The sequence below is a fragment of the Talpa occidentalis genome, unplaced genomic scaffold (assembly GCF_014898055.3).
Source record: "Talpa occidentalis isolate TD23 unplaced genomic scaffold, MPIMG_talOcc4v2.1 talOcc4.9, whole genome shotgun sequence".
Classification (NCBI taxonomy): domain Eukaryota; kingdom Metazoa; phylum Chordata; class Mammalia; order Eulipotyphla; family Talpidae; genus Talpa; species Talpa occidentalis.
The window spans coordinates 33,982,202-33,995,722 of NW_023605305.1; the positions used below are offsets into that span (position 1 = coordinate 33,982,202).

General features: G+C 49.9%; 1 protein-coding gene across 1 annotated transcript; it reads right to left on the minus strand.

The window, feature by feature from the left end:
- Window positions 1-980: 980 nt before the first annotated feature.
- CDCP2 (CUB domain containing protein 2) lies at window positions 981-13,186 on the minus strand. The gene is made up of 6 exons (XM_037500608.2): window positions 13,030-13,186; window positions 8,821-9,168; window positions 7,522-7,857; window positions 5,923-6,276; window positions 2,926-3,104; window positions 981-1,311 (listed from the first exon to the last, which is right to left on the minus strand). The coding sequence occupies exons 1-6, from the start codon at window positions 13,106-13,108 to the stop codon at window positions 985-987; spliced, it is 1,623 nt and encodes a 540-aa protein (XP_037356505.1). The 5' UTR covers window positions 13,109-13,186; the 3' UTR covers window positions 981-984.
- Between the last annotated feature and the right edge of the window lie 335 nt (window positions 13,187-13,521).

Below are 13,521 nucleotides of genomic sequence, written 5' to 3' on the forward strand. Positions count from 1 at the left end.
GACCAATTTGCATGAGGATGCCAGAGGTCTTCTCCCAGGGAAACACTGAGAACCAGTCCCCACTCTCTGTCATGTGAACTAGAAAAACATAATGGACTGGAGTACTTCCCATCAGGCTGGAGAAGCTCTTAAGCGAAGTGCAATGGCAGGAGAAGGTCCAGAGAGCTCCAAAAAGAACTCATCTGGTGGTCTATGCTCAACACTGGGGTAAGGACAGAGACACGGGTCTTTAGTCAGTTTTTCAGTCAAGGTTCACATCTTCAAGGTGAAAGAGACACCAGTCCTCAGTGTTCAGCTCACAACTGAGCACAGTGTGCAAATGCCTGAGCATATACAGGGATCTGATCCGCAAGGGACAGGCAGCCACCAGGATGCACCCAGGCGGACTTCAACAGCGACACCATGTGGCCAGGGATGGAACCACAGCACTAAGTGCGTGTTCAGCGGCCTTGTTCTCTGTCCCTGGAGTTTGGAGGCAGGACTGATCTGCTTAAATAAAACCTTCAGGATACCTGGGTCAATTCAGGGGAAGGAAATCCCTGAGTGGATACTGAACTTCTTGCTAATGACGCTGAGGATGAGCTGGAAAAACGAGAGGTCCCCTTATTTGTGGTAAAGCCCCTGTTGAAGTTACAGAATGAGTTCGTTTCATCAACTCTGACACCAGTGACCACAACTATCTACACTGACAAGTCACACATGCAGGAGAGTTCTTTTCTATGGTAGTACATCTTTAATATTAGCAACAATGGTGGTTATGTGCACAGCACAGCCTCTGTCCATCACGAGCTCTTCACCACTCACGCTCTGCTCCCACCCCAATCAGGGAGATAAGCAGGGCAGAGTCACAGTCCCAGGAAACAGAGGCTCCAAGAGAAATGGTGACTTGCCCATCATCACCAACAAGTCAGCAAGGCCCACCCCTTGGGGGCATCCCCAAATTGCCTCCCAGGGATACCAGCTATCGGGCCCCACCCTGCCTGCTCACAGCAGCATCAGCACTACGATGGCGATGACCATGAGGACTCCTGCCAGGATGCAGAGGCCCAGGAAGACGATGTCACTGGTGTCCTGGGCCACCACGGCCACTGGGCCCTCTGGAGCCTCTGCCTTAGCCCTGGGAGGTGCCTCTTGGAGGTGCTCAGCTGTAGCGTCATAGGGCCCAAGCCAGTGGGAGCCGGACAGCAGGTGGACAGAAGCCTCCTTGCGCCGTGGCTCGCAGAGGACCTCGTACTCATGGACGTCCTCCTGCCCGCCGGCCGAGAAGTCGATGTACAGCACGCTGACGATCACTGCTGTGTTGTTTCTTCTCTGTGGGGTCACAGGCACTTGCTCACACCTGCAGGGGCCGGGTTACCCCTGTTCCCCTAGAGTGTAGGGGCTCGGTGTCCCCACAAGGAGACAGAGTCCCTGGAACCTGGGGTCTAGTCCCAGCTTGGCCACTGACTCCTTTGAGTGTTCCCATCTGAGAAAGGGTGGGCACTAGGAGGGCGAGCTGTTGGGAGGGCGAGATCAGATTCAATGGACCAATGTTTGCTGTGGGGTCTATGAAAGGCAGTGATGATTATAATAGAGACATTTGTATGTTCTGGGCTCTGTATTTTAATTCTCACAACAACCTTCTTATCAGTACCATTATATCTCCATTTTACAGATGAGGAAACTGAGGTGCCAAAGTTAAATCCCTCGTCTGAAGTCACATAGCAAACAGGTGACAGAGAACATATTCTACCCAGATCTAGCCAATTCTTAACTGTGTTTTGGCCTTCCTGCCTCAATCAAACCGAAGAACATAGAACCAAAAGGGCACCTAGTTTTATCTCTGTTCTTTGGCAATTACAGATGTGAATACTGAGGCTGAGCAAGAGCAGTAGCTGCCCAGGACTAGGCCCAGAAGCCAAGGCTACTGCCTCCCAGTTAGATCTACCTGGTGTGGGGTATTATACGACAATCCTTCTAGAATTTTTTCTCCAATTATGTGTCTCCACTGCTGAGTTGCTTGTCACCCCAATCACCCACTCAAGAGTTGGGAGAACCACTGAGGAGCAAGATGGGGGTGGCCCACCCACTGTCACCCTCCCCACCTGACAGGTGTGGGAACAGGAGTCACACTCCCCTGAGAAGGTGGGGTGTTTGGAGCAGCGACCGAGGGGCAGTGTTGTAGTGGGCAGTCTGGAGCAAGCTGGAAGAGGGGTTGCAGTGGCGCAGGATACTCCCCCCACCCACCCCAAGATGGCAGCAGCCATCGCCCTCCTCATGCTGCCTGCCTGCCATGTCCAGTGTGAGGCACTTCCGTGATGCACCTTCTATAACTCGACACTGTCTAACACAGCACATGGGTGTGAGCAGTAGTGGAACCACGGGACACCCCCTCAGGGAAGGCTATGAAGGGGAGTCACAAATCTGGAGTTTGTGGATAGTCTGTCTGCCACCAAACCCTCTGAGGACACCTGGTGTCCTGTGACTTGTGATACTTAATAGGAACACTGAACAAAAACAGATAAGACCTGAGAATGAAGGGGACCCAGTAGGCTCAAGGGACTCTTACATAATAAAGATGGAGGAAAAATCACATAAAATGAGGTGGGGCAGTTGTAGGGGGTTTTGGAGAGTAAGAGATGTGAGCAGGAAAGGTCACACAGGGTGTGAAGATGAGGTGCCCCTGAGCTCCAGGGAGGACAGGAGGAACAGCAGGAAGGAATCCCCAATAGGAGCTTTTGATCATCACAGGGTTGTGCAGAGAGTCCCCTGATTTGAGTTGTTAGTTGTGTTGAGCAAGTTCCATGAGGTAAAGCCAAGGGGGCTGAGCTCCACATCCAGGCTCATGTGGCCACAGAGGCAGGAAGAGAAGCTGAATTCTCAGGCATGGCAGGTGCCTTTTAGCAAGTCCTCCCTCATGCCCATCCTCCTCCCCCCAGCCCCTACCTGAGACTCAGTGCCACAGGTGTCAAAGTGGGCCTGGATCCGGAAGTTGCTGCCTACTTCCTGGGCCGCACAGCTCCGGCTGCCCAGGTAGACCTTGGTCCGATCCAGGGGGGCCAGCGCCTGCGCAGAGATCAGAATCTGGAAATCCGTGCGGGAGCAGCTCACATTCATGGGTACCACTGGGGACAGTAGGGAGGAGCTGGAGGCCTTGGGGACAGGCCGTCTGACCTCTCCCCTCCCCTCCCCAGGTCTCCACCCAAAGACTGGAGAATAGGAAAGCCAAGATCCAGAAGGGGACTGGCTCTTACATAGCCCCACGGGGATAGTTTACAAGCGTTATTCCGCTTAACTCCTCCAGACTTTGGGATCTCCGCGGCAGGCACCAGGCCTGCTTCTCGGTGTCCTTTGAGCCCAGCACAAAGCTTGGCAGGCATAGGGAATGCTGAATGAATGATTATTTTATCATAATAAAAGCTGCTCTCCGCTGATTGCTTTGCCATGTGCCTGCATTCATTCAATCATGTAGCAAGTGAGTTCCTGTATTCCGGGAGCTTACATTCTGGTTGAGTGAGGGGCCAATAAATATGTAAAACACACTAGTGTCAGAATGGTCTGAAGGAGAATGAAACAGAGGAGAAAGAGGGGAAGAGCAGAGTGTTGGGAGGGGTGAGGGTGGAGTTAAATTGCAAAGGGAGGCAAAGGCAGCCTCACTCTCATGATGACCCCATGAGTGGAGGTAACCAACCCCACTTTACAGTTTGAGAAACCAAAGTTCTGACAGGGGAAGTTGTTTGTAGTGGATGAGTCAGGATTTTAACCCTTGAATCTACAGGATTCCAAAGTTCAAGTTGTTTCCACCCTATCTGGTGGACCCTGGGTTTACGTGAGTGTGTGTATGTGTGTGTGCGTGTGCATGTGTGCGTGTATGTGTGATTGTGTATGTGTGTGTGCATGTAAGGGGGCAGTGCTTTCTGGGGCAGGGGGAAAGGAGGGGTGGCTGCTGAGGGGAAAGGAAGGAACTGGCAGGCAGAGGCCTGGAGCTCTCACCCCTCTCCGGGAAATGCCTCAGACATATTTCAGCCTCTGGTGTCTGGGCAGTCAGGGATTTATGGGCCTGCCGTCTCCCACGATGATCTCGGTGGCGCTGAACTGTGTGTCACCCCTGATTGATGCCGAGGGCTGTCCTCCCTCTGGGAGGCCTCCTGCAGCCTGGGCCACATCTGGAGCCTCAGCTAGCAGGAGTGCCCCTGTCTGACCCTAGGCTCCCACAGGGATCCAGGGAGGGCTGCGGGGTGGGGTGGGGTGGGTGCACTGAAGCCCCTGTAATAGGAGCCAGGATTAAAGCTGCCCCAACCTGAGTTCCTGGGGAGAAGGGGCTTGCCCAAGAGCACACAGCTGGGAGAGGACCCAGGCCCAGAAATAAGACTCTCAGAGCCAAATGGAACTTAAAAGATCCGTCAACCAATGTCCTCGTTTTATAGATGGAAAAGCTGGACCCACATAGAGAAAGCAACTGGCCAACTGGACCAAGCCCGATGGCACCTGGCTCTCCAAGAACACTCGGAGAAGGGGGAGCTCCAACAGATGACAGATCTCCTTCCCTAGTGCTTAGATGCACCAGTGAGCCCAGGATTGTCCACCTGGGTCATTTCACTGCTGCCAGCTTGCTGCAGCTCTTTAATTTCCCTCCCCATAACTGGGACCCCAATCTTCTCTTGCATTTGAGGTGAGGAAAAAGGAAAGACATTTTAGATGTAGAACAGGCTTGAGACGCAGGGGGGTAAGAAATTCACCCTCGGCAAGGACATCCCCAGAGCCAGGCGCTATGGCCTGTGTTGCCTTATTTCATCCTAAAGCTGCCTGGCATCAACCCACTGTTCAGATGAGTCCACTTGAATGGTTAGTGAATGGCAGCCTTTGGATGTGGCCCTGTCTGTCGGAGCTCAGCCCTGCCACCCCCACCCCTGCCCTATCCAGCCACAGAAGAAGGCCAAGGAGTGCATGCTGGTCTTGGCTGCACCACCAGCTTTCCAAGTGACTGCAGTCACCCTTTTCCTCTCACTGCACCATCATTTCTACACATACATGTAAGGAACTGTAGCCTGGTCAGGCTGAGGGCAAAATGGGTCCCGAGCACAGGCATTTCTGGGTCCAGCCCCAGGGAAGGATGGTGAGAGGAGTGGAGAGAATGGATTCTGATGATTGACAGCTATAACTGGCATCAGTGAGGATGGGAAAGCTGAAACCAGCTTCCCGGCCTTCTCTGCAGCTAGGCGTGACCACATACAGGCCAACGAGACCAAGACATCCTCTTGGTCTCAAGATTCTGAAAATGCTTTTGCTTTCCTAAGAAAGGGATGTTTGTGGCTGGCACCTCCACTAGCCCTTTCCAGTCCTGAACAAGGACATGATGTCTGGAGTTGTGGCAGCCATCTCGTGCCCATGAGACCATGAGGATCCCAGAAATGGCATCCTCCACAGGGTGGAGGATCCCAGAAATGGCAGCTGGGACAGTGTGGAATTCCTGAACCAACTGGCAGTGCTTCCCTCCAGGCTTCTTTTTACATGAGGAAAACATTCCACCTGTTCTAGCCACTGTCAGTCAGGATTTCTGACGGATATAAGCAAGACTGGTTAGCATCTCTGTGGTGATACCAATTATTTACCATAAACAACATCATTGTATTTTGCATATTACCCCTAGACACAGAGGATCAATCGTAGTAGGAACAAGAAAAGGAGCCAAATGGGGAGTAACGAGAAATTGTGGAGTTGGGAGCTGGAAAAACAGCCCTGCAGCAGTGGAAATAAGTGAGGGTTGTGCAGGTATGGTCTCAAAGGTCATAGAGCAGGATTCAGCAGTGGTGTGACACCCAAAAAGTGCTCAGAGAAGACCATTCACCGGAATGAGGATGAGCTGTGGAATGTAGAAAGGAAGCTACAGGCCTGGGGCCCTGCCTCACCTGTGCCCACCACCCACCCGCAGCCCCAGCTGACCTCCGATGTAGGCCACAGAGAAGCCCCTGTGGGTGGTGCTGCGGTCCGTGTGCAGCAGGAGCAGAAGCAGGTTTTGGCTCGAGGTGAAGGGTGGCGGTAGGTGGTGGCCACACCAACTCCCCAGCAGGGGCGCCTCTTCACTGGCCCCATCAAAGGCCTCCAGGTGGTCGAAGTCACAGGTCCTGGTCAGGCTGTTGGGCTCCTCCAGTTCCAGGTCTAGGAAGAACACCTTGACCCGGTAGCCGGGAGGCAGGTGGATGGTCCAGTGGCACCGGATGTTGTTGGGATAGGGGCTGGGGTACTGCGGGCTGGAGAAGTTGCCCCGCGTAGTTGTGTATACCTCCTGGCATTCTCCTGGATGGGGGGAGGGGTGGGAGCAGAAGGGGCAGGGTAAGAAGGGGTTCTAAAACCACCCTCGGGCCTCCCTGGTGGCTCTAGGGGTTAAGCACAGCACTGTGAAGCTATGCGCAGCCACTGTAGCACGAGTTAGATCCCTGGCCGGCCAGGGAGATACCTACATGGCACAGCAGACCTCTTCTGTCTCACCCACTGCTGCCTCAGCAAAGTATTTCACCCCCCATACCTCTGTACCCCAGTTCTTGTATGCATAAATAAATAAATAAATAAATCTTTAAAAAAATAATAAAAGCACCCTGGCAGGTTGTGGGCATCATGATCAGCACACCAGAGAATGGGCCCTAAAAACTTTAAATTGAGACTAGCTGGAGTGGGAACTCTTATTCCAGTTGGTAATTTCCTTCATGTGTATTGGTGCTATTAACAATTCAGTAACATTATCCAATACCTGTCCTCAAAGTTGAGTCCAAACTAGCACTTGACAAAGTGGTCTGGGCCCTGAACTTACACCTTTTTCAGTGTCCCTCAGCCAGCCCTAGGCTCACCAAGCATCTAGTAGTACAAGCACTAAACTCACCACGTACTCCATGCCGTGTACTCCATACACATACTGTACCCATACACCGTGTACTCCATACTGTACACATACACCGTGTATTCTATACACATACTGATCTCTACATAGAAAACCCTTCACTTCCTCTGCCTTTGGCTAACTCCTTCAAAGCATTGCTCAATTCCCTCCTCCTCTAGGAAGTTATCCATGATTTTTAATGTTAGCACAGATCACAATGGGTTGTCATTGTCTGTTTCTTTCTCCATTTCCTTCACTAGAGAGTAAACTCCCCCAAATTTCATTCATTCATTTGCACAAACTTTAATTGAATATCTACAATGTAGCAGGAGCAAAGATAAACCCAGAGGAATCCAGTCATACAGGTGAGATCAACATACAAACTTCATACAGAATGGATATGTTTTAGATCATTGTTGGGCAAAAAACATCTATCCAGAGTTGAAGGAAGGGATTAATTCTGAGAGAATCGGGAAGCCTTCATAGAGAAGGTGGCATGCTTATGCTTTGGTTGAACAGGCAGGAAAGGTGTGCTAGAACATGCCAGGTGGAAAGATCAAGAAGTGTAAGGCCAGGGGCAGTAAAGCATGGCCCCCAAAAGCGTCACAAGGAGGCAGAACCCAGCATGCACAGGGCACTGACAGAGGTACAGCCTCAGCCCCTCCTACCTGAGAAGTAGTAGGCCTTGAAGCCCCGGCCTCCGATGTTAAAGTCAGACTTGAAGACCACCTGTAGCTCATGGCCCCGAGACACAAGGGTGGGGGGCTTGGTGCTGCCACAGTAGTGGTGGCCAAGGGCAGGCCCAGGCCCCCCGAGCACAGCCACGTAGTCGTAGGTGCACTCCTCATTGCCCTCCACCTGGAAGTCTGCGAACACCAGCTTGACAGCGGTGGGGCCTGTGGCCCGGATCACCCAGCGACACTCCACGTTGTTGGGGTAGTTGTTGGGGTACTCAGGGCTGGCAAGGACCCCCGACAGACCAGTCAGCATGCCACCACACACATCTGCAAGGGAGCCTGCATGAATCCACCTTTCTCCCTCCCCATGGCTCCCAACACCTCCCTTAGAAACTCCACCCAAAACAGCACCCCTGCAGGATGCCACAAGACCCCCTCACCATCCTTCCAGGCCAGTTTTGAAAACCGTTATCACTGTCCTATGAGAAATGCACAGTGGTTGGTCCCATTTCACAGCTGAAAAAATGGAGCACAGAGAAGCTAACTTACCTGTGAGGATTTAGGTTCTCTCAGGCAACCCTGAGATAATTATTTGAGTACAAAGAATAAATATGGCCCCAGGTGGGGATAGAGGGAGTGACACAGGGACAGATGGGAAGGTAGCCTTGAAAGGGTGTTGTCAAGCCAGTGGCTGAGCCCTGCTGGGGAATGGTGAGGAAGCTGGGGCATTATATACCAGCTCTCGAAAGCCCAAACCAAGGGCTGCAGTAGTCAAGGGCAGGGAAGAGGGTGAAGGAACTCGGCAGGGGTGTGACACCAGCTCCACACAGTCCTCCTAGAAACTTCCACTCCTAAGGACTGAGGGCAGGGGTGAGGGGGTGGGAGTGGTGCTGCAGAAAGGGGATTCCCGTGCCCATGAAGTGATGGGTTGCTGCAGAGGGGTCAGTAGCGGTGACAGCACTGTGTCCTTATCCATGTCCTGGTGCCATGGCCTGAGATAAGGTCAGGGGTAGGAGGGCACGAGGGGCCTCATTCCTGAGCACAGTGAGACTCTCTGGGGACTCTCAGAATAACAGGGAGACGCGGGGACCGTTGTCAGGAAGGTGGGAACCCACAGCTACCAAGATTTACAGACGGGCCAACTTTACCTGCCAAGTGGTGAGAGCACGACCATCCAGGTACAGAGCAGCTACACACCAAGGTGCTAAGACTCTGCGAGTCTCACCTCCCTGTTCCTGCTCACCCCCACCTCCAGGTTGGCCCCCCCCTCCGCAGCCAAGTTCCCCTTGCCTTTCTGGTAGCCTGCAGAAAAGCCGCGGCTGGCCACGTGCTTGTCTGAGTGGAAGACCACAGACATGACATGCCAGGATGAGGTGAAGGGTGGCGGGGGCACCTGGCCGCAGAACCTCCCCAGCAGGTTGCCCTTGTCTCCTGAGGCTCCGTTGTAGATCTCCAGGAAGTCGAAGGCGCAGGTGTCGTGGTACTCCAGGTCGAAGGCGTGGAAGGTGAGCAGCACATAGGAGCCCTCGGCCACCACAATCAGCCAACTGCACTCCGTGTTGTAGGGGTAGAGCCTGGGGAAGTTGGGGCTGGAGAAGTTTCCAGAAGGTGCTGAGAGCACACCCCCACATTTGACACCTGGGACAAGAGGGAAGAATGGTTCGGAGTGAGTCAGTGCTGGGGTTTTGGGCAGTGAGCGCAGTTACAAAGATGGGTCTTTGGGATGGAGTAGGGGCGCATGAGGCCCTGGCCCTAAATCAATTCATTTTTTCTTTTATTTGTTCTTTTCTTTTATTTGTTCTTTTACTTACTTATTCTTCAAATACTTGTTGAGCTTTCTTTTATCCATTCACCAAACGTCATTTGAGAGCTAGGGGTTATAGAAGAAACAAAACAGACAAAAATCCCTGCCCTCGTGACTTTACTTTCTGGTGGGGAAGACAGACAGTAAACATAAGGAAAATATAGAGCATATTAAATAGTGATAAGTGCTATGGAGAAAAATAAAGCAGGGAAAAGAGATTTTACAAAGTCGAGGATGGCCTGTAATTTTAGATAAAAGAGAACTACATCCCAAATCCAAGATATGTGCAATGGGGAATATAAAATCAGTGATAGTAACACCCCACCCTTCCCCAAGTGAAAATGTGCACAGCCTATGACAATGTTACAAGTACATTCTTATACATACTATTTAAAAAGGAAAACAATGGAAGGAAACCAATAAAAACCATTCTCTGTCAGGGGAAGGAGCAAACAGAGGGAGGAAGCCAGCAGGGATGCTTGACCTCCTCTGATGTGACTTGTTTTATAATTTTGACTTTATAATCATTTTAGAGAACAAAAAAATTCTTTTAAGTCTCCCAAACGGAAACAAATAAAGTTAACTATATGTCAAGTTGGAGGCATGCTCACATGGGGAAAGTGAGTTCAAATGACTGGGAAATGCACTATGAGACTGTATATGCCCAGCGGGGTATCCATCTCAAGAACAACATGAACATTAAATTCAGTAAACTTATTATTAGTAATATTAGTAAATACTGTTGTCCTAAAAGTATTTTATATATTGGAATAAAGCAGGTGTATTCATGTCAATAGACATTAATATTTTCAGTATAAGAGATACAAATATAAAATAAAATAATTAACTGGAATCCTTGCAATCCTTCATCTGAATTGAAAATATCAGTATGAATTTAAGATTTATTTTATTTATAAAATAAGTCATTCCCTTGGTCTATTCATGAAAAGCTCTCAAAGTCATGATATTCCAGTGGTATTGAGTACTCCTAGGCCTTTGAGGATTATAACGTCCAGCTAAAATGTAACAGCACTCCTTAGAGAAATGATTGGGCTAGGACAAGAAAGATATTAAATATGCGTGGGACATCTTGACAATGCCAGAAAGCAAAGAAATTATCAACATTGGCTTGGATTGTGTCAAAGGACACAGGAACCTGCTTGAAGTGGCTCTTATGGGCTAAAGAAGATAGAATTTGAGCAACAAAAAAGAATAATGACTGCAGTGGATGGAAACACATCAAATAGGTAAGAATCCATGGGTTCATAATGCAACTCAAAATAAATGAAAAATAAGCTCTTTGATTTAGAGATTGTGGGACGCTAACTCATTTTTTTGAAAATTAATATATAAAAAGAGAAAGTAGTAAGCATCTACTCTGCCTTTCCTGTTAGGAACTGCATTTTGGGATAACCAAATAGATGAGAAAGAAAAATTGTAATCTATAAAAGCCTGCAGAAAAAAATAACAACACTAAAACCATGCTTTCACAACCCTTGCTGAAATAATAGACAAAATCATCATCATCTTTTCTAATCATCAAATTAAAAGGCAAAGGATGAGCGGTAGGGCCTCCACTGAAAGGTTAGGGAACTACTCCCTGTAAAACTCTTTTACTGTTTGATCATTTTTATAGTTAAAAACTAGCCCCAAAGTTAAGTTGGTAGGGAACCTTATAATGGATGGATTAGGCTAAGGACTGCTGAACCCTGTGATGGCTTTTAACCCCAAGTGGAACATGTGCCGCTGGGAGAAGGTTCCCATCCCACCACCTGTGACATCTTCTCAGAAAAAAAATTAAGGAGGCTGGAGATGCCTCCGAGTGAATACGTGAAATAGAGTGAGCATGGAAGCTGCACTCCTGCCACCCTGGTCACAGGGCCAATGTGTTCCTTTTCCTCCTTAAACTCCTCCAGGCTGGATTTCTGTCTCTTGCAACCCAAAGCAACCTCAAGAATACATTTAATTAAGCTCCTGTAATAGAAGACACATCCTCTGAGCAGATGCTGACTCAGAATATGCCTCACTCTGGGCGCTCACAGCAGGGTTTTGGAGTAGGGGCGAGGGAGTCAGGCAAGTGTAACAACACTCTGCAGGGCCACACAAGGGTCCAGTGTGTAACAGGCCAGCACAGTTAGGGGAGGAACAAGATTCACAGAGGAAGTAATTTTGAGTTTGACTAGGAGGAACAAGAAGGGTTTGTTAGTTGGGGAAGATTTGGAGAGAGGAAATGGCATGAACAAAGGCTCAGACTCACCATCATTTAGCTTCCTGAGCCTTAGTCATGCATCTGTGAAATGGGAACAATGACATCCTCCCAGCTGTGTGGCTCCCTAGCATTGTGGCTCCCTTGCAAAGCTGTGCAAGACAGCAAAACACACACTCGGTTCCACATGATTGGCTCCCTATCCTGCCCCTACCCGGGCCAAACAAGGCAGGGACACTGTCTGATTCATGCCTTTATGGCAGGAGGACAGAGGGATATTCTGCCCAGGCACCTGTTCCTGTCCTTTCCTCCAACCCTTTACCAGGGACAAGAAAAACTGTGAGAGCATTGGAGCAGAACACCTGTGGCCCAGGAGGCCCTGGATGCCAGCACAAGTAGAGGTTTTATCTTCCAGGAGTCAACCAGGCACCCTGACCCTCAGGATCACCCCAAGGCCACTGAAGCCCCTATGGCTGGAAAATGGGAACAGCTAGCTCCTTTCACCACCCAGGCATGGAGTAAGAAAACACGGTACTCAGCCCATATCTGCCACTGACTAGGTGACCAGTAAGTTGTTTTCCTTCTGAGCCTCACTTGAGCCTATAGGAAAACAAAGTACTGAAAACTGTTTGTTGAGCCCATGATGCATGTGCCCCACCCCTCTTGGAGATGGGTGAAATGTTATCTCCCTGGCTTATAAACAGATAAACAATGTTTGGGGCAGGGGAGTTGGGTTGGAGCAGCATAAAGCAACCTAGGACCAGAAGGTTCTTGTTGCATCTGAGACTGATGAAGGGACATGGAGGGCTTCCTGGAGGAGGTGGTGCTTCACCTGAACTTAATGAATGAGCTAGATGTTTTCAGCTAGAAAAAGAGAAAAAGGACCTTCCAGGACCTTCCAGAGAGGGGTGAAAGCCAAAGGTGAAGCATCTCTAAAAGAGTATGTGAGCCTCTGCAAAGGACAGGACATCAAAAGGACACAGGAACCGAGGCTGGACATTATATAGAGATTGGAACAAAACTCAGAGGGCACTGAATGCCATAATAAGGAACTTCAATGTTACTTGGTTGATGGTGGGAAGTATAGCAGGTTCTCAGGAGGAGAATAAAGACTCCTTCCAGCAATACACTTTCAATAGTTTTCTGAGTCATTCTCTTTCCCCTTGGTAAACATGCCACCTTGGACAACTTACTTAATCTTTTGAGTCCTCAGTTTCCTGATCTGTAAAATGGAGGACTAATACCCAACTTAAAGTCTGCTACATAGATCAATCACAATCATACATGTAAAGCATCCAGCATAGCAGACAATGGGTAAACATTGATTCCCCCTCCCAACTCGAAACAAATACATCCTCAACTCAGCCAGCTCCCTTAAAAGGGTCTCCCGCTTTCTGGCCTCCCACAGCGAGATTTCCTGAGAGTCCAGCTGCTGCCTGACCACCTCACCCCCTCCTCTGGGTTCCTGCCTGTCCCCAGGAGTTCTTACCTTTCATAGCTTGGGCCCTGGGGCCTGGGCCCAGCAGAGCCACTGCCAGCAGCAAGCAGGACCCTAGCTCTGCCAGCATGTCCTCACCGGGGGCCCCCACAGGTCTGTGGAGCTGAAGGGAGGCCAGGATCTGAGAGTCGGAGCAGGGGAAAGAGAGGTGAGGCTGAAAGGGCCTCCAAGTTAATGGTGGTGTGAATAATTCATCCATCCCTCGAATTAGTAAACGGATCCTTCACTCCACCCTAAGGTGACGGATCTAGTGTCACCAGGTTTACACATTCTGATATCTGCTCTGGTCGCATTGTATTCGAAGGAAAGCAACTTGAGGGTGGAAGAGAATTTGCTGGTGGAGAAAGTTATGAGTTTGGGGGCTAGGTAGCTATGGTACCATCCCAGGTCAGTGTCTAACTTGCCAGATGAGCCTTGAACAAGTTGTCTAACTTCTTTGGGTCTTGATCTTACTCATCTGTGCCATGGGGCTGTGGAGCGCAA

Bases quoted from the DNA above. Each gene is read 5' to 3' on its own strand.
- CDCP2 (XM_037500608.2), bottom strand. From the start codon at position 13,108: ATGCTGGCAGAGCTAGGGTCCTGCTTGCTGCTGGCAGTGGCTCTGCTG. The intron at 7,858-8,820 runs GCAAGGGGAACT...GCTCCCTTGCAG, and splicing joins TTCTGCAGGCTACCAGAAAG to ATGTGTGTGGTGGCATGCTG. The intron at 3,105-5,922 runs GTCAGCTGGGGC...TACTGTCCCCAG, and splicing joins CTCTGTGGCCTACATCGGAG to TGGTACCCATGAATGTGAGC.